Genomic DNA, 25,332 nt, shown 5'->3' on the forward strand with positions numbered 1-25,332 from the left:
ATATAACATATATATACAATAATAGACGCAGTTATAGAGAGAAAGTCCAAAATCAAGAGCATAAACCACAACAGGATATAATTTTCCTAATTCTAATTGTGGGATTGCGTGGACAAGTTGGATGAGCAACGTCGACGTTTCGACCCTATGAAGTAGTGCCGGATCATATGCATCTAGAGCGGGTACACCAGACTGTGAATAAGTCACAATTTCAGCGCAGCTACAATTAATTGTGGGCAGCCTACAGGGGCAAGTTAGTCCAGCTGAAGAGTTACCTTCTCTAATCCAGCGCAAAGAGCTTTGTTCATGTTGGAAGAGGCCACAAGGAGGAGGCTTTTGGTGCGGACAACACGTTGGGCGTTCTGAAGATCCCAAGTTCAGGAATTGTACCTTTTTCTTGAAGAGGGGTGCCCTATAATGCCAGTTCAAGGTCCAGGACCTCTGGAAGCTCTTATAAGGGGGCCAGAGGCTTATTCTAGAAGAGGCCAAAAGGACCCCACCCCTGGGCCACAAGAAGAAACTACACGAGGGAGCGCCATCATTCCCACTTATGATGGAAAGAAGGGGCCCAGGACCCCATCCCTGGGCCCGAGAAGCACCAAGTGGTGGGAGAGCGACGTCGCACTCTCCAGCGAGAAGCAGAAGGGGCCCAGGACCCCATCCCTGGTCCTCAGAAGATGTCAGGCATGGGGGTGTGCCGTTGTGATCCCCGTTGAGGAGAGGTATGGCCCAGGAATCCATCCCTGGGACCCGGGAAGCTGGCACCAGAGTGGGAAAGCCTGGCAGCACCACACCTGTCTGCCTGCAGGAGTGAGCAGACTGGAGTGAACTGCTGGCTCCAGCTGCAGCAAGCGAGTGTGCTGGCTGTGCAGGGAGCCCGTGAGAGCAACCAGGGGTGCGCTCCTTGAGCTACTCTACAGTATTTTCAAAGGCCGCGGAGTGCTCTGTTAGACCGGGGACCCCGAGAAAAAGAAGGGCGGTGTGATGCAGCAGTACGAAAAATATCACATAAAGAAACCAACATGGCTCTCCCCAAGGCAGCAGTAGAGCTTCTGTAAAAAATTCACCAGAAGCGCGAAGAGCATCCCATAATGCTCTCTAGGTATTGACAGTGTTGCCATCAATTTAAAATTGGAAACCACTCGTTTGTGGCTTGTCGTGACCCCAGGAGAGCGAGGTCACCATTAAAATGTTCCCAAAGGCGGGTTTGAGCTGTAGGAGCAGCTCAGCCTCTCCTTAAAGAACATGCAGGAGTCCCCACTCTAAGTTTGCTTGGACTCTACGAAAGAGAAGCCCTCAAGGGTTTCAAGTGTTTATTAAGCTTCTCCCAGCTAGAACTTTTGTTTTGGAGTTGGGAAGTTCTTTGTAGGTGAAGATTATGGCTGCAACTAGTTGTGGCCTGAAAGAGTTTAATATAAATATTCATGTTGAGATACACTCTTTAGGGGTGAAAGGTCGTAATTACATCTATGTGTGTTTACCAAAGAGATGTCATTTAGGGACTATGGGGCCGATTCCCAGAACTAATCTGAGACAAAATCCTAAACTTACTACTTTTGGTATTCACGGAAGGCATTTAGTAGTAGTAAAGTTAGGATTTTATCTTAAGTTTGACTTAAGTTTGACTTAAGACAGACTTAAGACAAACTTAGGACAGACTTAAGACAGACTTAAGACAAAATCCTAACTTTACTACTACTAAATGACTTCTTGAATACCAAAAGTTGTAAGTTTAGGATTTTGTCTCAGATTACTTCTGTGAATCGGGCCCATCATTTAAATTGCATATTTATGTCTGATAAAAATGATTAATTTGGAATCATCCTATAGGGGAGAAGGACTATAATTACATGGATATTGTGACTATAATGTGTTCCCTCAGGGGTGAAGGACTATAATTACATAGATGCTGTGATTACAACCTGTTGCCCTCAGGGACTATGTTTTAAGGGCGTACTTCATGCTAAAGGTAATTCTGATAAGCCAGGTCTCCTAGACATGCTTAGTTATTTTACCTTGTGAATGTTTTAAAGAGGTAATGACACTGACAACCACTCATAGGTCCAGTAAACATGCTTTAGTGGCAATAGTAAGTGCGTTCACCATTCAAAATGATATTGCATTTTTAATACAAGTGAATGTACAGACATGTTATATGTGGATCTAGATCTCTCCTTGGGAGAGGTAAGAATGATTACGCAATGTCATCCAAAAGTATTTCCACCAGCTTGTGTATATTTGTAAATTGCTACATAGTATTGAGTAATGTGTGTGTGTAATACATGTGCCTTTTCCTTTTTCTAAAGAAAAAGCACAGACTGGACAGTCATTTATTGAGTGTTATTGTGTTTCTGTGAATGGTGATTACTAGCCCACACCACATCCCTTGGACTGCTCTGTAATGCTGCCCTATGAGAGTCAAGCGCTACAATGGGGTGTTTGGTTCCCAGTGGAGGACAGATGCAGACTCATTACTTGTGCAGGTCAGAAAACTAATGACCCATTTTGCTATACTGTTTAGCCTATTTACATAGAGACATGAAGACTAGGATTAGAATTAACACACACAGGGACATTTCTAGAGATATTGGTGTTTTTAGAGGGGTAAAACAAGAGTGTGTTTTAGCTCCATTTTTTTTGTATATTAACAATTAACAATTACATGCATTTTTAACATCCCTTACTAAAGACGTCTTATGAATTGTTTTTGTTTTTAGAGTTTTATATACCGCAAATCAGAGCGCTTTACATGAGCACCATTTTCGTTTCAGACGGACACATTCATTTTTGTTAGGCACCGGGAGATTAAGTGATTTGACCAGAATCACAGGATATTGAGCGTTGTTGCCGAGGCTCGAACTTGGGTCCCCAACTTTGAGGTCGACCACTCTAGTCGTAGGGCCACATCCTCTCTCCATAATGGTTCTATCCTCCCAGTCCTAATATATGCAGAAGATACGGTCTTAATGGGCCGCACTCCAAAAGCTTTGCACCTATTAGTACAGGGCTACTTGGTTTCTTTAGCCTCTTTAGATTAATGCACAAATTTTACAAAATCTTTTATTATGGCCTGTGGACCGAGAAAGCACACGATAAATGCCATTTCTGTAGGCAATCAAAGTGTACAATGCACAAGCACTTTTCCTTACTTGAGACTGGTTTTTGCTGCTAACGGTCTGTGGACGGACCATATTGTCAACTGCAGGACTATGTTCTCTAAGTCAATTAATACTGTACTTAGTTTATCCCAACCGAGGGGGTGGGGGCATTTTACCTTTTTGTAAATGTTTTAAAGCCCAGTGTACACCCACAGCAACCTACGGGGCAGAGGTTTGGGGTATCTCCAATTGCTGCAATGTTCAGAATGAAGAGAACAGGTTCTGCCGCGAGTTCCTGGGTGCTCCAATCTCTTCGCCCCAATATTTCTGTCATAGTGAACTAAAATTACATTACATCGAAAACTACATCAGAGCCCGCTCGCTTTATTTTGGTTAGCTATAGACATGTTTTTGACAAACCTACCGATCTCTACACGGTAAGTAAAAGGAAGGTTTGGGCAGATCTATACAAGTGCAATCATGAGGATAAACTGGCCAGAGAGACCAGTAAACCGAGCATGGATTTGCTTCTGAACATTGAGAATAACCATCTACTGGCTGGCTATATAACTAAACCCATTGGCCGCTGGGAGCGTGGCCTCCTCTTTCGTTTAAGGGTTGGTACTGTCAAGTACTTACTATGCTTCCCCCTGGGTTTTCGAGCTAGCCTTGACCTCGCTCACTGTCCATGCGATGGGTGTTCAGGCCAAACCCAACTACACTACTTATTTTTTTGCAAGTACTATACGCAATACACAAGATTGTTCCTACTTACTTTTTTAAGAGACGTTTCTATGTAGAATATAGATAAACATATAGGACCCTTCTTAAACTGGAGGAGGATGAGCTAACAATCCAAGTGGGGGCCTCTCTGAAAACTGCTGTTAGAGCTCGTAACTCGATGAACACTGCATCATTGTATTATAATAGCTTAGCATTGTATCGAACTCCTATGTGTTCGTTTTAACACATCATAATTTTGTATGTTTATAATATTGCAATGTGTTTGTTCTTTTATGGATATGTTTTTATCCGGATAAAATCATGAAAATGAAAATGAATGAAATAAAAATAAATTATATTGGCTCTCAGACACCAAACCTTCAGTCCACTTCTGGACCTGGCAATACTCTTTCAGGAAGAAGGACTACAGTGCTGCTAAAAGGATTGCCACTCTGCTGGACTTCTGCTCTGAAGGGATGCTGCCCTGCTGTGCTAACTTGCTGCCGCCCTCTTGCCAGGCTAAGAAGGACTTAACTTGCATTTTTTGAACTCAGGGCCCCAAAGTGACTCCAAGGGCTAGTTGGCTGGCTTTCTGTATAGAGCAAAGTTTCAGCACTCTGTCCATCATCTCCTTGTGTTTGCTTTGTTCGCCCTAAGATGGCAGGATATGCCCAGACATGGGTCCCTTGCTTACTTTGCCACTGGATTCAAGCTAGCCTGGCTGATGAAGGGTGTTACCACGAAACTGGTCCCAGGATGCATGTTTCTGGTTCAGCGAAGACCTGGCTTGGCAGTTCAGAATGGACTGTTTCCATGAGAAACAGGATCAAGACTGATTTGCATATGGCTGGGTCTGCACTGGGGTGGCGAAGTGAGCTAAAGAACGGTAATGGATTCAACTCAGATCTGTGACTGGGGTTGAGTGTCTGAAAATTTTCAGCACTCAGTCCATCATCTCCTTGTGTTTGCTTTCATGTATAGAGCCCCAGGAACGGAAGGCTCTACCCACCTTGAACACAGCACCTTAACTCTACCATGTGTGAGTCCTACCCTTCCAATTGGTGCCACCCCAGTCCTAGATCCTTGGAAGTGGGCCTGAACGTGCTCTGCTAACCCATCTATGGATCCAGCAGAACCAAAGCAGCTCCTCTGCTGTGCATTGCAAACCTAAGCAGCACCAAAACATTGCCTCTGCTCTGAGGGCTCTCTCTGTGTAAGGACTCAGCATTGACCTCGCAGCCCGCATGAGAACCTGGTGTTGTGTGAAGCTTCACAAAAGCAAGCCCTTGCATCACAAGTCTCTCATCGATCGCAGCCTTGACAACGATGGAGTTTCTCGCATCACAGTCTTGCAGTTCATTGGAACTGATGTATCCCCTCAACTGCGCAAGGTATCCTTGAAGCTGGTCTTCGCATCACAAGTTGTCATCAACGGGATCCTCGACGGGGGACCTCGCAACGCTCAGTAACAAGATTTTAAGATACTTTAAAGTACTTCAGGTTGTTCAGTGGGCTTAACTGGGTCCCTGTAGCCGGCCTACACTTAATTGCCATCGGCTTGAACGTGTGACTTTGTCCTGGTCTGGCGTGACCAGACCAGATACCCACAGTTGGTGCTTTGTGCTCTTTGGTGCTATTTCACTGAAATCTTTAAAGTTACATATCTCCAGTTCTACTGATTGGAGTTTTGCCATTTTGGTCTTGTTTTATTTTTTAAAAATTATTCTATTTTTCTAATCTGGTGTTTGGTCCTTTTTGTGGTGTGTCTTCATGGTGTTACTGTTTGAAGTAATGCATAAATACTTTATACATTGTCTCTAAGCTAAGCCTAATGGCTCTGCGCCAAGCTACCCGAGACTTGAGCCCAGGTTAATTTGGGGTTTGCTTGTGACTTCACCCTGACAAGGATTGTTGTTTCTGCTTGAGTAGGGTTTCACCCCCTCAACCAGTAAACCAATTTCCTATACTGGTGTTCAGCAGTGAGGTTTGGACTTGTGTTTGTGCAGTGCTATTCAGCAATTTTATTTTACACTACTAACCCAGATAAATGATCTGAGGCCAAGTTGAGTTTTAAATTCTCTTTGATTGGCCTTTTTGTTTTTCCAAATTCACCCTTACTCTGCCTGTTTGTGCCTTTGTCTTTACCTGCAAACATGGAATTGGAGATCCTCAATCTGGAGAGCTACACAGAGGCTGAGCTCAAAGAAGTTTGTAAGGAGAAGGGCTGCCAGCCAAAAGGAGAATCAGGAAGATGAAGCTCTAAAAGGCTCTGAGGGTATGGGCGCAGGCCCACTATTTGCCAGTCACAAGAGGAACAGGATGGAGAAGATGGTGTGGAGGAGCCAAAGCAGGACCAGAATAACAACCCTGCAATGCAGCACTCAGCGGTGAGGGAGGACTTGACCCTCCGAGTTGGAACTCCCTGCCAGAACAGAGAGCAGCGTGTCTTCTCGAGGCATGTCCCTAGAGAAGCTGGCAGACAGAAAGGCTAAAAGGAAGTTTAGGCTGCAGATGGCCCATTTGAAAATCGATTAAAAGAAAGTGGCCATGGAGGAAAGAACTGCCTTGGAGCAGTTGACTCATAAGAGGAGCCTTAAGGAGCTGAACCTCAAGGCCAGGCAGGCAGTGCCCAGCAGTGATAATGGCAGCAATTCCACAGTGTCTGAAGGAGACAAGAAGGTCTACATACCTAAAGACCTGGTAATCCAGTTATGTGCTGGGAGATGATATTGATACATGGTTTTCTGCTTATAAAGTGACTCTGAGGGTGCACAAAATCCCAGATGAGCACTGAGTGTTGGCCTATGGAAGCATATGCCTCCAGTGGGAAGGGACACACTTCTGACCCTAGAAACAGAGGACTAAACCAGGTAGCCCCCATGAAAGCCATTCGTCTAGTGGAATTTGGACTGACCACTGAAAAGTACTGCTGGAGATTCAGGGTCAGCCACACACTCTCCAATCAGTCTTGGGTGGATTTCTTTGACTAATATAACAAGGCACTGAATAGGTGAGTGGCAGCAAGGTTAATGATTACAATGGGCTGTACAACTTGATTCTCAAGGAGAAGATGCTCAATATTTGTTTTATAGAGCTGTGCCAGCACATAGTGGAAAGCAAGCTGACTGATCCCCGGAAGTTTGCTGAGGAGACGGGCCTCTGGGTCAGCACCAGAGTGTCTAGAAAGACGTCTGGGGGTGGACGCCGAAAAGGTTGCTCAGGGGTTCCACTTGAAGAGAGAGGGGGCAGAAAACATTAAAAATAAGGAGTTCTCAAATGGTGGTCATACGTCTGGAGATCACCTTGCCTATTGTGAGAATGACTTCCTATACAGTGTGCCTAAGGTTTCTGGACGTCAGCCAGCCTGTGTGCTGATGGTCTCTCAATGTTACAGGGCCTTCCTACTGGGGTTTGCTCATGATATCCCCTTGGCAGGACATTTGGGGCAAGATAAGGCCTTTGCCAGGCTTTCTGCCCATTTCTATTGGCCTTGGATGAAGACAGCCTCAGATGTATTCTGTAGATTCTGCCTCACCTGCCAGTGGGAAGTCAGGAAAGAGGTTGAAGGCTCCCCTGACCCCAATACTTGTTGTTAGCGCTCCCTTTGAGAGGGTGTGCATTAAAATTGTTGGACCCCAAGACAGATTTAGGCAACAGGTTCATCCTTGTCTTGGTGGACCATGCCACCCACTACCCAGAGGCCATCCTTCTGAGGTTAGTGACTGCACCTGCGGTGGCCACTTTTATCTGGGTGGGGTTCCCCAAAGAGGCAGTGTCTGACAGAGGGCCTAACTTCATCTCAGCTTACATGGAGTCCATTTGAGATGAGTGTGGAGTGACTTATAAGTTCTGCACACCCTGTCACCCCTAAGCAAACGAGCATGTAGAGAGATTCAGTAAGACCCTTAACGGCTTGATGATGGGCCTTCCTGAGCCCATGGGGTGTAAGTGGGGTGTCCTGCTACAATGCCTTCTGTTTGCCTACAGGGAGGTACCACAGAAGGGGGTTGGGTTAAGCCCATTTGAGCTCCTTTATGGCCACTCTGTCAGGGGACCCCTCAGTGCTGTCAGAGAGGGAAGTGAGCAAGCTCCCAGGAAACCCCTCTCAGGATGTGTTCAGCTACATGCTGTCTCCGCAACCAGATGCACAGCTTCTGGAAAAAGGTGGAAAGCAATCCTGAGGCCAGTCAAGAAGTCATGAAATTCTGGTATGCCAAGAAGTTCACTGGTAGAGGATCAACCTGGACAGAAGGTATGGGTTGTAGAGCCTATGGAGACCAGAGCTCTCCAGGACGACTGGACAGGCCAATACAAGGTGAAGGAGTGGAAGGGGGAATTCCACTTACCTGGAGAATCTCAAAACCCCTAGCAACCCCTTTAAGGGTCCTCCATACAAACAGCCCCAAACCTCATTTTAAGATATCTAAACTCAACATACTCTTAGTGACGAATGAGGGGGTGGGGGAGGTGATTGAACCTCTCCCTGACCTCTGTCTGCCCAAGAGCATGATGGGTCCTCCCCACTCTAATCCTAGAACAGCAGTGATTGCTGCCAGTTGCTGGGGCAGTTTTTCATCCTGTTCTCTCTCCCCCCTGGGCTTACACATTTGTGTACCCACAACAAGATGAGGGCCAGTTTCAAGGATTAGGTCTCCAAGATGCCGGTGCTAGGGGTGATTGAGCTTTCTAACAGTCACTGGTCCAGCGCTGTGGTGCTGGTACCCATGGCTGCCCAAACGGGCACCACTCCAGAACGTAGGTTCTGTGTGGTATACAGGGGACTCAATTTCATCACAAAGTCTGACACATACCGTATCCCCGGACCTGATGAGCTCATCGACAGGCTGGGTGCTGCCAAAATCCTCGGGACCTTTGATCTTGCATGAGGGTAAAATTGATCTGACTGAGAGGGCAAAAGATAGGTCCGCATTCTTGAGCCCAGAAGGCCACTTCCAATTTAGGGTGGGCCCTTTGGCTTAAGGTACGCCCCTGCCACCTTTCAGAGGTTGGTCAACAGGTTCCGAGCTGATAAGGAGACATTCTCTGATTCCTTTCTGGAAGGCATAGCTGTTTTCAGCTCCTGCTGGAAGGTGCATCTGTACCACCTCCAGAAGGTGCTGCAGGCCCTGCAGCCTGCATCAGTGTGCTACTGTTTGAAGTTTTGCACAAATACTTTCTGTGTTGCCTCTGAGTTGAGCCTCACTGCTCTGTTGCAAGCTAGCCGAGGGTTGAGCACAGGTTAATTCAGGATTTGCTATTGACTTCACCCTGTCAAAGATTGTGGTTCCAGCTTTAGTTGGGGTTTCACTCCCCCTCAACCAGCAACCCAATTTCTTACAGTACCATTATTACTCAAGTATAGCAAGATGTTGCCTGACAGGATTTGTGGCCTATGTTGTGTCGATGCGGCTCTATTGGGGTCTGAGAAGCAGGATGTAGTGTCTGTGTCACGGTGACAGGCACCCCACTATAATACGAACATGTGGCAGCAGGATGGTGTAAGCCATCAGGCATTTCCCCTCCTATTTCATATTTCCTGGTGTTCTCTTCTGGTTTAGTGGTGTGGGCATGGAGATTTTTAAGGTATTGTACATATCCTGGAGACACTGTCACAGATAGCTTAGCTGGGCAGTGGTACAGTGAATAGGTGCCAACATATTAGCCACAGTTTACTGACCAAAGACACCATATGAAGACAGCATTTTCAGCCAGAGTAGCTGTAAGCCCATCCTGCACCATAAACATGCTTTCATACCCATTAAGAGAATGGCATTTGCATGGTCCTCTTCATTCAATCCTTTGGCTGATGAAGGCATACTGAAGGACAATGTTCTTTGCATGCCGTTCCTCAGTGATTCATCATGGCACCTGATGCTTGAATTTCCATGAACTGCTAGATAACTCAGTGACCTTCAGGACCTAATCCTCTTCTGATTTTTGCAAGCCATTCTCCCCATCCATCCATCATGGGAGCATCTACCTCAGGAGCAACACGAACAGGAGTATGTCTCTGCCTTAATAAGGACAAAGGAGGCCAGATCACAAAACCATTTTAACTGGTGCGATTTCATGTCCTCAGTAGTCAACTAAAGCAGAGCTTGGTGCAAACACCTTTTATCACTCAAAGTGGCAATGAGTGACAAGAATATTTACATATTTCTAATGTGACATTTTGTTGTGGTAGTCATATATTTTGTTGATTACTGGATGTATTAAGGCAGAAGTTACCAGAATGTTGGACCTCAGGTTTTTTGAGAGATCTTGTAGTCCTTAGTCTAGTTCTTTGGTTCTAATACCAAAGCAAGGGTCTCCTCACTTACGGTTCCTTGTGAACTACTGACCCTCAATGAGGTAACCAAAAGTGATGCCTATCCAAAGAGGGGATGAGCTTGTGGATCAGTTAAAGTACTTGAGCACCTTAGGTCTGACCAGTGGATGTTCACAGATTGCTTTGGTACCAAATGCCAAAGAGAAGACTGTGGTTTTCTATGCCTTAAGAGCTATATCAATTTAAGGTGATATCCTTTGGTTTGAAGAATGCTCCTGCCACTTTTCAGAACCTGCTCAATCACGTTTTTCAGCGTTACCTGGATGACATAGCGGTGTTTAGCAATTCATTGAAAGACCACCTGAAAAACTGAGGACAGGTGTTGGCTAGGATACAGGAGGTGGAACTGACCATCAAGGCAACCAAGTGTCAGGTGGGGCAATCCTGTAGTCTACCTTTGGCATGAGATGGGACCCTGGAAGATTTGCCCTTGGATGCCGGGTATTACAGGAACTTTGTGGCAAACTATGGAAGTATAGATGACGCATTGACTACTTTGCCTTCTAAGAAGCAACCCAGGAAAGGGATATGGACTGCAAAGAGGCAGAAAGCAGTTTAGGAACTGAAGAAGGCGCTATGCACTACACCCGTTCTGAAAGCACCTAACTATGGTCAGCCTTTCATTATACAGATGGATGCCTCAGACAAAGGAGTTGGAGTGTTGTTAGCTAAACTAGATGACAAAGGTAGAGAGGTTCCAGTATCCTTTACTAGTCAGAGATTACTACCCAGAGAACAGAACTGGGCGGCTATTGAGAAGGAGTGGTTTGCCAAAATTTGGGCCTTCCGTAAGTTCCACCCTTATTTGTTTGCCACTATGATTGTGGTGCAACCGGATCATAAGCCACTGAAATGATTGGTGGTATGAAGGGAAAGAATCCCAAGTTGTTGAGATGGTCTATTTCTTTGCAAGAGTTAGACTTTGTAGCGGAGCATAAAGCCGAATTGAGCCACAGAAATGCTGATAGACTTTTCCACTGGTTTAACTGATCTGACGACCCAACCTCTCCACGTTAGGAGTTGGTTCAGAGTGTTCTGATCTGAGAGGGGTGTCTGTTGGGACAGAAACTTCCAATGCATGCTGATGGACATGCCATGCTCTGAGTGCCCAACTGCATTAATGTCTGGATTCCTAATGCTGATTTGTGTTGTGGTAAGCAAACACGGATCAGACATGTGCGCCATGACATAGGCCAGTCTCATGGACTGCGGTCTTTTTGGACCAAGAAGTGCCAAAAGTGATACCCTAATGGTTGTGAGAGGCTACTGCCTTTACGAGGAGGTCAGAAGCATAGGTGCACTGGTGGCAGTGTGTAGTGATCAGTAGGAGTGCACAGGTCCTTTCAAACCTGTGTCACTGGAGTGAGGCCATCAGGCTCACTCATTTTAACGTTCCGCTGTTGTGTGCTTAACTCACCCTTGGCCAACATCGGTTTGTTGTGAAGTGCTGCACAGCACACGACTGGGGTATCTGTGCTGGGTGTATGTGTTCCGTGTGAGTTGTACAATACAGTGATAATGCAGTACTGTGAAGTGTGTGAATGGGGGGATGCATGTGCTGGGTGTATGTCTACCTGTGATCAGTGCAATAAAGGAAGGATGTAATGCTGTGCAGTGCGTGCAGGTTAAATGCACATGCTAGTTGCATGTGTACCTGTGATTCGTACAATACATGAAGGGTGCAGTGCATGCATGTTAAATTCATGTGCTGAATGTATATGAGTGGTACAGTACATGAAGGATACAGTGCTATGCAGTGTGTCCATGTTAAATGTATGTGCGGGATGTATGTGTGCCTATGGGTGGTACAGTACATGAAGGACACAGTGCTGTGCAGTGTGTGTAGATTGTATAGAAGCAGTGGGTGTATGTGTGCTTGTCAATGGTACAATACATGGAGGACCCAGCGTTCTAATTTGGGTGACCCAGGCTTGCATGGTGAATCATGGAAAGGAAGTAGAGAAATACACCCCAGGAAGATTTGTGTATAGCTGCATTTCTGTAAGCTGGGTGGGACATACACTGATGAGAGGAGAGTCAGGCTTTTCCAGAACACTGCAGAGGGTGCTCTTTGATTCAGTGAGAGGTCACAAGAAAGGGGCCCGGGCACATCTCAGGAAGGAGATGGGGCTGATTAGAGAATCAAAAAGAGCAGGACTGGAGCTCTTTTCTGCCTTCTTTAGGGCTATGACATCTGAAAATAGTGATCAACTGATGGGCCAGAAAGATTTCTTGACATTTTCTTTTCTTCCCCAAAAATTGGAGCAAGTGACATATGAGCAGTTATGAGAACAAGTTACAGTTTACTAGCTAAAGTGTTTTTTATTTCTCCTGCCAACCTGAATATAAGAATATATCATCCACAATAAATAAAACAGCACAGTTTTCCAAGCCACAACTCGATACACCTTGAGGAAGTACAGACAATCTTAGATGCACAGGCTTAATCTTACCTTTTGCATAACTCAATTTACACCATTGATTTAAGAATGTCAAACATCCTATCTTTTTAGAATTTGCTATCTTTGGTCTCTGTGTGCAGGTGTCACATCAGTTATCATTAAAATTATTATCCAGTTCAATAAAATTGAGATTCCATGCAAAACTGAAACACATTATGGGACTTCAACAGCATGTTCACAAAAACATCTGTTCTGAGTTCATTTATTGAAAGCCAACTTTCTTCTCACCGCAACTAAAAAAAATTAATCAATGGAACCAATGACTTTTATTTACCTGGATATTATGACAACAATGCCCATCAAACATTTATTTCCCTGACACTCAAAGCTATATACATCAGTGGTCTCCTCCACATCAATATTATGTACATAAAGGGGATTCTGCCCCTAAACAAACTAATCTCATTACGAGCAAAAAATAAAACAATGGAATCACAAAATTACGAAAATAATCTAACAATTACTTTGATTCCTAAAGGCACACCCGTAATGGATATGCCTCTTCACACGTGTGCCGCTACAGAAATAACCTATTGACACGCTAGTCTGTCTCCACACACACAGTGGTAGGATCCAAAGTTGTATGCAAGCCTTCATATTGTATCATGGTGATTCGTAATGGTGAGCCGCTATCTTTCATTCCTTCGTGTACTTCACAATGATGATAGGAGTGTTTTTTTTCTGGAGATATATCCTTTGTATCCCGAACATAAATTTCTCATAATTAGATAAATTATAACTATTTATGTATTGAATTTATTTGTAAAGAAGCCCCTGCATGCTACTAGGTTTTCATAGTTATAATTCCCAGGTCTTGTCAATAGTTATAGTACATCTGCAAGAGAACATGGTTCCTCTTGTGTATCACCTTTGCGGAATGGGGAGATAATAAGGATGCATAAGGATGCATTCCTAAAGAACTCACATAGCTTAATACAAAATAATATATAGACATTGCAATTAAAAATTAAGAGAGTTTGATGCCAACAACTGTTTTTCACAAATGTAAAATTATATAAATAAATAAATAAAAATTCTTACCATAGCTTGTCATCAGATCATCCTGTATAACAGCATTGTTGTTTCCACAAAGACCCTTGGTTTTTCCCAGATAGTCCGGTGTCATTTTAATATACACTGCGGAATTACCATCCCAGGCCAAGGTAAATGCAAACTGATGTCGAACAATAGTATAGCCAGCTATCCGCTGTATGTGCACATGCTCCACAATGTGAGGCAGCGGAACACTTTAAGACAATTAAAAAAAACATAAACAGGAAGTTACCACAGGTGTTGTTTTATAATCTTTTTATGCACTTGCCGTACATTGGATTAAGAACAACTATTTTCCTAACTTGGGGCCAGATGAACTATTTACTGGTCACAAAATACAGGTTGGTTCTTAACATTCTGAACTTTAGTAGGTCTCAGTTCAACCTACCTCATGAACATTAATGCAGTAGGTCGCAAACTGCGACTCACTATGATTGGAGGCTATCATAGGTATTGTGTTCAACAGACCATCATGTCGGTGATTGCTATTAAATAAAGCAACCTTTTAAATATATATAAAATATATATATATATATATATATATATATATATATATATATATTCAAACACAGTTCGCTGGTCTCCCTGCCGCTTTCTCGGTGGCGGGCTCAAGCGAGGTAGCGATCCTCATCAAAATTTCCAATATGCCTTTTCGTGTGTCTTAAAAAGCATTCTTGAGCCCAACTCCCTAAGCGTGAATTATTTATTTATAAAATGGCAAACAAACACCCGACGCGTTTCGGTGCAGCCGCACCTTGGTCATGGGTAATTGGGAGTTTGTAAAAAGTGAAACATATAGTGCTTAAACATTACAATAGAAGTAGGACTACCTTCCCCAACTCTATGAAAAAGACATTCAAACTTGGCATCCATTTTGAAATGGTCACATTTCTAATGTTCTTTTCATCTTATGTTCAATGCTATTGCCATGTTATTGCTTTCAGTCAGTTATTCGGAGAAATATTCAAGTGAATATTATAGTAAATCGATATTTTCGCCTTAAGTGGATATTGCAACAATGTATGCAGTAAATACACGCTATATACATTATATGCAGGTCAACCTCAAATTAAATTAAATTAAATTAAATTAAATCAGTCCTGCCCCAGTGGGCAATTATACAGAAAACTCATCAAGTGATAATTGTTTTCTAAACATAATGAATTATTGTCGATATCGCTGCAACATATATATATATTCTATACACGTTGTGTACATTCCGCAATTCAGCCTCAGTGGGCAGTTCATATTGCACAAAATAATTTGATTCCGCCCCAGCGGGCCTCAATATTCAGAATTCGATAACATTCCTCTTCTTATCATGAAAGCATAACATTCTCATTCAAATTCAACCAAAAAATGATAATTTCATTGTGCCTCTGTTTGTCAATCTTCTTTTTGGTACGCTGACAGTTTTGTCTCCTACAGAAAATACAAAATTGTGCCATCACTATAGTGTATGTGAATGTTAAAAACAAACTTATGGCTTCTTATTTTCAAGATATAGTACATTTGAGCTTTCAATATACAGCAATAATCTATTATGATGCGGTTAACCCAAATGAATTGACATTTCCTCATCCTTGTTCAAACCTAGTGGCTGTACCGTATCATATTTAATAATCATTCTGGACTCCAATTGTCGCAATTCTCTTATTCTGTTCCCTCCCCTTTCTGATTTTGGAATTCTATCCAGGGCACAAAACTGTAGGACATTAACATTTTTCCCCTGCAGTTCTTTAAAATGTCTAGCAATTGGATATTGCTTATCCTCAGTAATATTCGCCCTGGTATGTTCTAGAACTCGTTTTTTCACTTGATGAATGGTACTCCCAATATATACACGCGGGCAAGGACAACATACTGCATACACGCACTAATCTGACTTACATGTCAAATGTTTTTTGAATCACATAAGGTTTATGATTCTTGGATAGAGTGAATTCCTTTCGGTTTACGCTGTTTTTACATGCTTTACATGAATTACATGTGAAGAATCTCTTTATTGCTCTCAGATTTTTTTTCTTCTTTAAAAGTACTACTGCAAAGAATATCTTTAAGAGCTAGACATTTTCTAAAGGTAATCTTCGGTTGACTTCCCACTGACTTTTTCAAAATTGGGTCAATGTTCAGAACATGCCAATACTTTTTCAAACAGTTTCTGACTTGCCATGACTGATTAGAATATGGGGTGATGAACCGGATTGGTTCATCTTCTTCTCTTACTATAAACAAACTAATAAAACAAGCCTGTACTAAGGTAAATGCAGTTTTGAGGTAAGATCTTTTGAATCCAAAATCTTTAAAACGAGAAGAAGATGAACCAATCAGGTTCATCACCGCATATTCTAATCAGTCATGGCAAGTCAGAAACTGTTTGTATATATATATATATTGGGGTCATAAAATATTGATGCATGTAATAGTGATTCAGTATTTGGAAGGGATGCCTACAGCATTCCCCTTACAAATCCAATTTTGAGCGTTATTGATCATTAAAAAGCTTAATATATCAGAGCTCCTATTCGATGCTTGCAGCAGTTAAAATGCTTTTTTTCTATGTGCTAATACCATTTTAGGAGTCAGAAAGGTTTTTTAAACTCCTAAAATATGATTTGGAAGCTTGATATTGTATGTGTCTCTTCAAATACTGAATAGGTCCCAAAACATTGACATTTTACCAACACCTCAAATTAGGTGGTAATGCATTCCAAAACTGAAAGGGTTCCTCTTTGAGAAATTTTTAAGAAAAAAAAGGCTGTGGAAGAGTAGGCAGTTGTCCAAGGGATCATTGCCTACTGTTCAACAAACTTTGAAAAAAGAAAACGTTTTTAATGTACACCCTTTTCCTTTAAGAAAAACAAGCTACATTTTAAAAAATTGCTTTATTTAAAGGCAATCACAGACATGATGGTCTGCTGATCCCATCAGGCATCCATAGCTGTGATGGCATCCAATCACAGTGAGTCACAATGTGTCCCATTATCTTTTAATAAATTGAATAGTCTCAATAATCTTTGCAATATCTGTGATAAGGAGTTTATTTTATAAATATTGATTCATTTTTTGATCTTCATATAATACATCTGCAAATATTGTGGTACAGGCATACATTCTTTCAAATAACTGGAATGACATCAAATATCCAATTCATAAGAAGAGTCAACAGACCAAATACCCTCTGAATTTGAATGCTTTCTACATCTAGGCATTCTCACCAAGGCATTAACTATTTGGATTTATCTTCACCTAGCTTTTCAAGGTAGTGCCCAAGGAATACTGATTTCTTAGCTGATATGGTTCCTCCCGGCCTCTTGTCCATTAAACATATGACTATAGGATGTACCAACACCATCAGAATTATAAATTGTGATGCTACATATAAGATTTTGACTGCCGAAAGCATCTGAAATCTCCATGTGAAATAATGTGAGACTACCTGGGGGAATCACAAGGAAACACTGACTGCTGCATTGTAGTCACTAAAACATGTGATCCCTGTGCTCATTGCTTCTAGATATGTTTTGTATATGAACATGCATTGGCGGTCCTCTTGTGCTGTGCGGTGACATCCATTTGGGTCTGGCTTGTGCTAAAATATTCTACATTGATAAAAGTAAGTAAATACATTCTCTTAATGTAAACTTTTTAAAAGTATTGTACAGCACCTACAAGGCTTTCTTAATATCAAAAAACTATGAAGGTTAATGTACACAGAAACAATCAGTGAGACTAAAATTATTTTGGCTGTAGTACAGGTTTGTGTTGATGAAATAATGGAAGGCCCTATTCACAAAGGAGGTAAGTTTGCATGTGTATATTTTCTTATGTGCACTCGCGGATGGAATGAAATTAGTTCATTGATGAAATAAACTATTTCCATGTGTAGAAATACACCTAGATGTAGACTAATAAGTTGCCACACCCTCAAGTTAGGGGAACGAGACTCCTATTACTGGATTTGTGGGTGCAAGGTTACTATCAGTAAAGGAGTGTATGCTTGTTGCACTCCTCGTCTGTTTTGCAGTAGCTGCTGCTGTTGAATAACTGCTGCAGCAGAGGCTGCACATAAATATGCACAAAAGGTAATGTGGGACTCATTCAAAAGTAGAAAATTCATCTGTAGGCATGAGGGTTCTCTCTTCCACTTACCATCATTCAATATCAACTTGATTGAGTGGAAACAATACTACAGAAAACACAGTGATGGACAAAGTAAGAATTTCTGGCATACATGTATTGCATTCATACATATATGAAATAGTGCGAAATATATGAATGTGTAGTGCAGACAATGCAGTGCTGACATGGTAATCATATTTACGGCAATTAACACAAAAAGACACTATACAACCCCAATGGTTTTATGATCTCATTGGCTCAGAAAGACATAAGGGAGTTCCAATAAATTAGCAATCCATTCTTATTAGTTGTAGATGTCAATCAACTGGGTGGGAGGGAAAGAGGGGGGTTTGTTGACGTTTTGACCTCAAAGTATTTGAGGGGTCTCCTCAACTCCTGGGATTATGCCATACAGCTTTAGTAGGGGCTTATAAGGAAATTAAATATGCCAATCAGGTGTAAGCCAATTTTTTCGATGGTTTAGGAAGTGAGCACAAGCACTTCCGCACTGGTTAGCAGTGGTAAGGTACACAGTGTCCCAAGGCCAGGAAAGACAAATTAAAAAAAATTAGAGGTTGATGGCAAAACGTTTGAAGGAAAACGGAAACTGACAGATCTAACACCTGCCTTCTTTGATTTCTTTAGGAGTATTTTACAGTACCAGTGGGTGGTCATGTGTAGTGTATGACTTATTACAAAGCTTGGCTGGAGTAGTTTAAAGCCTGTTCTGTCAGTAGCAAGACCATGGTAGAAGTAGCTGTGTATTTTGTGAACTGCAGTTGTCTTGCTCATTTATAGACATGCTTTTGTATTGACATCTCACTCCCTAACCCCCAGCATTAATTTTCCAAAGCTTCACAACATTTCAGTAATAATTCCCCGTGTTAGTACCAGTTCTCCTTGTCCCTCCCACAATTACTACTAAAGCATGTACTTCTGGACATAAAAGTTAGGAGATGGAGAGGCAGTAATCTCCAGCTAGAGGTTTATGAATTCCAGTTTAGAATGAGTAAATGGGTACTAATTTACACCATCTAAAATTGCCAGAGGTGGCTCCTCCATTAGGGAGTAGTAGCATCGCCCCACTGCTCTCAGAGCAGAGCAACAAGGAACAATAAAGTGACAATAACACATTGTTATTATCATTTTATTTTTCTGCACAGAGTCAGGTTGGGGCGGGGAGGCCTAGATGGTTCTCAGGAGGAGAGGTATGTGTACTACTAAGTGCGCATGGCGGTTTGGCGGGCCGTCTTGAGCAGGCCAGACCTTCATGTGCACTTAGCAACTGTCCCAAGGCTGCCAGCCACTGCCTTAGCGGCCAAACAGGCAGCTCAGACCAATCACAACACTGCTGTCATACTTGTGACCGCAGCGTCATGAATGGCTTAGGGGAGCCTGGAATCACCATGATTCCCGGAATCAGGAGGGAAGAGAACAGGAGGGAGGAGAGGCAGCAGCCGTAACCAGGTAAGTGATTTTTTTTCCAAACCCCATTGGTTAGAAGCCACCACTGAAAATGGCTTTGGTGATTATAGCTTGACACTTAAAAAAGCAATGGTGACATGCCAGTTGTTCTGTAATGCAAAATTCTAATTTCAAAGCTTTATTCGACAGCAAGTCATAAAAGCATGTAAACATCCTAACGCATACTATAAATACTACTAGCTAAAAATCATTATTATTAAAAACTCATTAAACCATGATGCTGTTGATTACAAGGTTAAAAAATATCAACAACGATAAATTAAAACATTTCAGATACAAACATGATTCTTAAAATTTTCCATTATTCATTAATCGGTGTCAGAGGTTCATTAATAGTTTCTGAAGGCTTTAAAGTGCGAAGGCGTATAATCCAAGCCCCCCCTAAAAAGTTTGCGACAGCAACTGCCATACAGGGTGTACAGTTTGATTCAAGTATTCTTAAGGCCTCTTTACAACTACGCGTCCCCAAGTTTATGCACACTGGATTTAACCACTTACGACGGGGGCTGGTGTACAGAGGACATACGAACAGTAGATGACAAATATCCTCAATCAGATCTTTACAGCAGTGACACGTATTGTCCTGGGTAGGTGACCATTTATAAGTGAACGCTTTTACAGGGAGAGTCCCAATTCTAAACTGAAAATACAATTTTCTATCGGAGACCTTTTCTATAATATCCCAGTAAGCTTCACAAGATGGTATAGGTTTAATATCAAGAAAGTGATCAGTTAACTTAGCATTTGGACCAGAACTGTTGGCAGACGTTAAAATCATATCCCAGTACATTTTTTTAATAGTTGACTTTGGTGGGAAGCTTGAGCCATTTGGGACATCCCAAAGGTAGTCTAGTTCCAGCTTTGTTAACAGGCTCCTGATTTCCTTGAGCCATAGGATGGAATGGAAACGATCTACCCTGATAATGTCCTTCAGGGCGGTAGCATAATGGGCTAATTCGGGGGTTGACATAATCCATCTCCAATAAAGTAGAGGACGTAGCCGTGCTATGTCCTCTATTTTTTTCCTGCCCAAGTCATATGCAAGCGGGACAGTTGGTGTACTTTGGGGAACCCCTGCTAAACAGCGTAAGAACATGTTCTCTGCCAATCTTAATTGTTGCAGGTTAGAGAAACCCCACAATTCCGAGCCATACAAAGAGGCACTTATGACTTTCATGTTGTAGATTTCTAAGGCAGGAATAATAGGCTTGGTTAAGGAAAGTTTATGCTTAGAAACAATTGCACCCGCCAACTGATGGAATTTTAAAGCAGCCATATCAATATGACTTTTCCAGCTCATATTGCTCTGGAGAGATATTCCTAGGTACGTAAATGCCTCAACCTGTTCTAATGGGATACCGTTAAAATTAATTGCACCTCTGAAAGTTTTCCGTGAGTTCAGGGACATGAATTTAGTTTTGGAAGGATTTATCTCAAGTCCCCGTGCTTCGCAGAAATCTCCAAACGCGTTTATTGCCTTCTGCAGCCCACTCGGCGTCCTGGAAACTATCAGCGTGTCGTCTGCAAACATGAGGACTGGCACGCGAGCCCCTGCTAATACCGGAGCGTCCGTGGGGGAACTTCTAAGATGGTCTACTATGCCGTTGATGAATATTGAAAACAGCGTGGGTGCCAGAACGCACCCCTGTCGGACACCACGCTCGACAGGAAATGAGTCGGTCACCTCACCCTGGGCCCCCCACCTAATTCTTGCGTAGTTGTTCTCGTGCAGGCGGACGAGAAACGTTAACAGTTCCGGCGCCATCCCTGCTTCAGCAAGAACCCTCCAAAGTTTGGAACGAGGGACTAGGTCAAAGGCTGATTTCAGGTCTATAAAGACCGCATAAAGAGTCCCATTAGTCAAAGTCACGTTCCTCCAGTAAAGCGCAAGAAAATAAAAAACCTGGTCAACTGAGCTAGTGCAAGGTCGAAAACCAGCTTGGTACGGGGACAAGATGTCATTTTCTTCTATCCAAGATTGCAGTTTGTTTTGCACTTAGCGACCTATGAGTTTTTGGGCTGAGTCTATTAGACTGATAGGTCTATAGTTGCTAGGTAGTGATTTGTCACCTTTTTTAAAAACTGGAATTATTTCCGCTCCTTTCCATGAGGTGGGAATGGGCGCACCCATAGTCACAGAATTAGCCAACCATTGAAAATACTGACACCAAGATAGTCTGTCACTTAAAAACACGTCAGCTGGTATGCCATCCATACCTGGGGCTCTCCCCCTAGTCACGGAGTCTAGTGCCAAGTTGACATCTTTAATTGTAAATAGCTGCTTTTGGTAAAAGATGGTGGGGGGAAGTGTGTACTCTCCTTCCGATGGACTACAGGCGTATTGTGGTCTAAAAAAATCTACCCATTGGTGTTTGGCAACATTGTTTTGTGGCGGTTGGGCGATCCCTCCTCTATGCCATTTAACTATGGCCCAAAATTGTTTCTGATCTTTAGCTACACAGGCATGTTTCAGATCACGCCACTGTTCTTCGTCCCACTGTTTCTTGGCCACTTTCTGTGTGTGCCTATATGTCTCAATGGCCTTTCTTACACCTAGAATATTTCTAGATCTAAGTTCGGCACTGAGGTTCTGGCGGGCAGCTTTACAAGCTTTGTTGTACCATCCCGCCTCATATGTTTTTATTTTCTTAATCTTGTCTGTTTTTATGGATTTCATAAAGAACCCTTGAAGTTTATTAAAGAAGTGGGTGTGAGCCTCAAGCATAATTTGGGGAAAGATTTGATTGGCAGATTGAACGTTTAGATTGGCCTCTTCGTCTATCACCGCTATTTTAAGGTCCTCCAACTTCTCCAGGTTCTCAATAAATCTACCCCATTTAACGTGGCGCATGTTATTCGATGCTACAATATCCAAGGTGGTTATCCCCCCTCCTAGGTTAAGTTCTCTAGACCCATTAAATGCTTTGAATTCCATGCAGAGTGGGTTGTGATCGCTTTCCACCCTGGATATTATGGTCATATCAATCAGCCTGTGCCATTCTCTAATATCCACCAGGATGTAATCTATTCGACTGGAAAACCTACCATTGTCAAATGTTTTTACACCCTGGCGATCTGACGGGGTACGCCCATTAACAGCTCTGAGCCCTCTCTCTAGGCATAAAACTTTGAGTTGGATGGCTACTGCTGACCATCTTTTAACTACGGGAAGTTCCAACTGAGGGACGCCCCATTTACTATCCTCCTCAGCAGCAAGAAACTGATCCTCAGGTCCAAGTGGCTCAAAAGTGGTATTGACATCACCTCCCACAATGATGGACAACTGGGTTGGGAGTGCTATGAGCTGGAGGTCGAGAGCAGTAATTACATCAGATATATGTCCCCCGGCCATCCCTCTAGCATAAATGGTAAAAATTGCTACTCCATGACCAGGTGCCCATGTGATGTTCACAGATAAGATGTCATTTGATAGGGAGCTCTGTTGCTTAATTTTGCAACATAGTGATTGGCGGATCCAGATTATCAAACCCCCTGATGGTCGCCCTTTAGCTTTTTTAAAAGCAGGTGATTGAAAGTTAAGGAACCCCAAACGATGTACTGGAACCAATGACCAGGATTCCTGAAAGAGGATGATATCAAACTGGTCAACAAAGCTACACCATTCAGGAGATGTTAACTTATTACTAATTCCAGCAAGGTTCCAAGAAAGAAAAGTCAACCCTGCCTCAGCTGTTAAAAAGCAAGGAGGATTTTGAATTGTTAAAGAACTTTGGGTCTCACCCTCCATCTCAATCGTATGCTCAATATTGGTACATGAGCTACCTAGTGGCTCTGTTATTAGTGCTTTGGATACTAAACTGGCACATTTATCTAAAGGGCTGGAGCATATCAATTGGACTAAATCGATATTCTCAGGCTGACTCTCTGGGTGATTAGATGCTCCCCTCGTTTCAGGTTGGGGGATAAGAGCCACGTTCGATAGTGTTATTCTCTGCACTAGAAGAGTACACAATCTATCAGGTTTATCTTGGATCTTTTTCTCCAATCTATCACCCCTCTCAAGTCAGTCGCATTCATTCAGGTCAGACAAGACCCCAAACCTATTTTCCAGGCTGATACCCCCATTGCTGTTTGGATCGCTCCTACCCCTGTTAGAGGTGGGATACCACTTAGATCTTAATCTCATCGGTTTCTTTACACAGCCTCCCTTACAATAGAAATATTCCAGAGTTAGTGGAATTATAGCAGTATACCTACGTTGTGGGGGAAATATATTGGCCAAGACGTTGGGGAGTACACCTGCATTTGAGAAGTTAAGAACTATACAGTCGCCCACAAATTTTTTGGGATTATCCCCTAACCATGTTACTCTTCTTGCCATAATAATTTCCCCCGCTAGTTGTTGTTCACCCCAGGGAGACATCTTCATATTTTTTGACAACCAATGCAAAGATTTATTAATCAAGGAAGAAGTAGATTCCACATTGCCAGGCAACAAGGTAGGTACGTTAGCTAAAACTAATACAAGTGGGGAAGCCTCGGTGATACATTGAAATGTGTCTCTTTCTTGGAACGGAATAGCAAGTCTTGGTGGTGGAACTTCATTAACTAAATTCTGACCGTCCTTATCAACCATGGATTCGGTAAGGGGAGGGTTAGCAATCACATTTTCTTCTGGCCCTGCCCCACGCCTAGGGTGCTCCACATTTGGTGCAAGTCTACTTGACACCAGGGTTGATATACTACCCACCTCATCCACTGATTTGGTTAGCAGAACACTCAGTCTTGTTACCTCTGCCGTGAGCTGGTCGATTTTAGTCACCAGTGGTTTAATAATGCACTTAATCTTTGCGTCAACCATACTAGCAATTTTTATATATAGCTCATCCTCGTTCTCTTTATCATTGTGTAACCCCTTTACCTCTTTCTTATCTATGGTTTTAGATGCAGGGGTTGTCTTTTTCCTTCCTGCACATAACCCGCCACTTTTGCCCTGGGCTTTTCTACATGTTCTGACAGCTCTAGTCATGGGTAAGGGGACGGGAGACAGGGGTTTCTGTACTTCAATAACTGTAACTACTTCATCTTCAATATTAGTTTGTAAGTTAATAGCGGAAGATGCACTTAGTTCAAAAATGTCACTAGCTAGAACCTCTACATCGTCAACAACGCTACCAGTGACCTGTAATGGGGATTCCAGAGATGGATCTGACATAGAACCCATCGTGGGGGGAGTAGGAGAACAACTTAATCCTAGTGATGCCCTTCTATCACTGTTAATTTTATTTACAACCTGCACAAGATAGTTGTCCATGGTATTAGGCACAGAGGGAACCCTTTGCTTGGACATGTCTCACGAAATCGAGTAGCTAAGACCACACAATACTCAACACCGTTTGTGCCAACCCGTCAATACCAATTAAAGTTTGAGCGGATACAATAGCTCACTTATGTGTGGTGATAACGCAACGCTATGTAAAACAGGTAAATAGAACTTGTGACCCAACAGTACCTTTGTGTCCGTGACCTTATCAATGACGGGTCAGGCCGTAGATTTAAGGGGGGTAGCCCGTCCCGTCCTCATACGTCCTCGGACGGCCTCAGACGGCCCGCCCTTTGCCCGGGCTTCGCCCGGCGCTGCCCGCGCCGCGGGAGTTGTACTCAAATTTCAAGCGCCTCTGGGCGCGAGCGTAGCGTCACCTGTGTCCGCCCCCGAAGCAAGGGAGCCTGGGTAATGAAGTTTCCTCCGCTCGGTGGCCGCGTCGTGTCAGCAAGCGGCGGCGGGAGGAAAAGTAGCCAAGGCGTCCACACAGAGGAGCAGGTGAGTTCAATACGTCCCCCAAGATGACCACAGTGTCAGGTCAGCGCCCGCTCCACCGAAGTTGTGCTCAAATTTCAAGCGCCTCTGGGCGCGAGCGTAGCTTCACCTGTGTCCGCCCCCGAAGCAAGGGAGCCTGGGTAATGAAGTTTCCTCCGCTCGGCGGCCGCGTCGTGTCAGCAAGCGGCGGCGGGAGGAAGAGTAGCCAAGGCGTCCACACAGAGGAGCAGGTGAGTTCAATACGTCCCCCAAGATGACCACAGTGTCAGGTCAGCGCCCGCC

General features: G+C 43.2%; 1 protein-coding gene across 1 annotated transcript in view; it reads right to left on the bottom strand.

The window, feature by feature from the left end:
* The window catches only part of OTOG (otogelin), a 1,045,291-nt gene that overhangs the window by 910,090 nt on the left and 109,869 nt on the right, over positions 1-25,332 (bottom strand). The window contains exon 8 of the mRNA XM_085647044.1: positions 13,653-13,858. Coding sequence (XP_085503170.1) covers positions 13,653-13,858 — 206 coding nt within the window. The remainder of the gene's footprint in view (positions 1-13,652; positions 13,859-25,332) is intronic.

This window comes from Triturus cristatus, chromosome 3_2, assembly GCF_964204655.1.
Source record: "Triturus cristatus chromosome 3_2, aTriCri1.1, whole genome shotgun sequence".
Classification (NCBI taxonomy): Eukaryota; Metazoa; Chordata; class Amphibia; order Caudata; family Salamandridae; genus Triturus; species Triturus cristatus.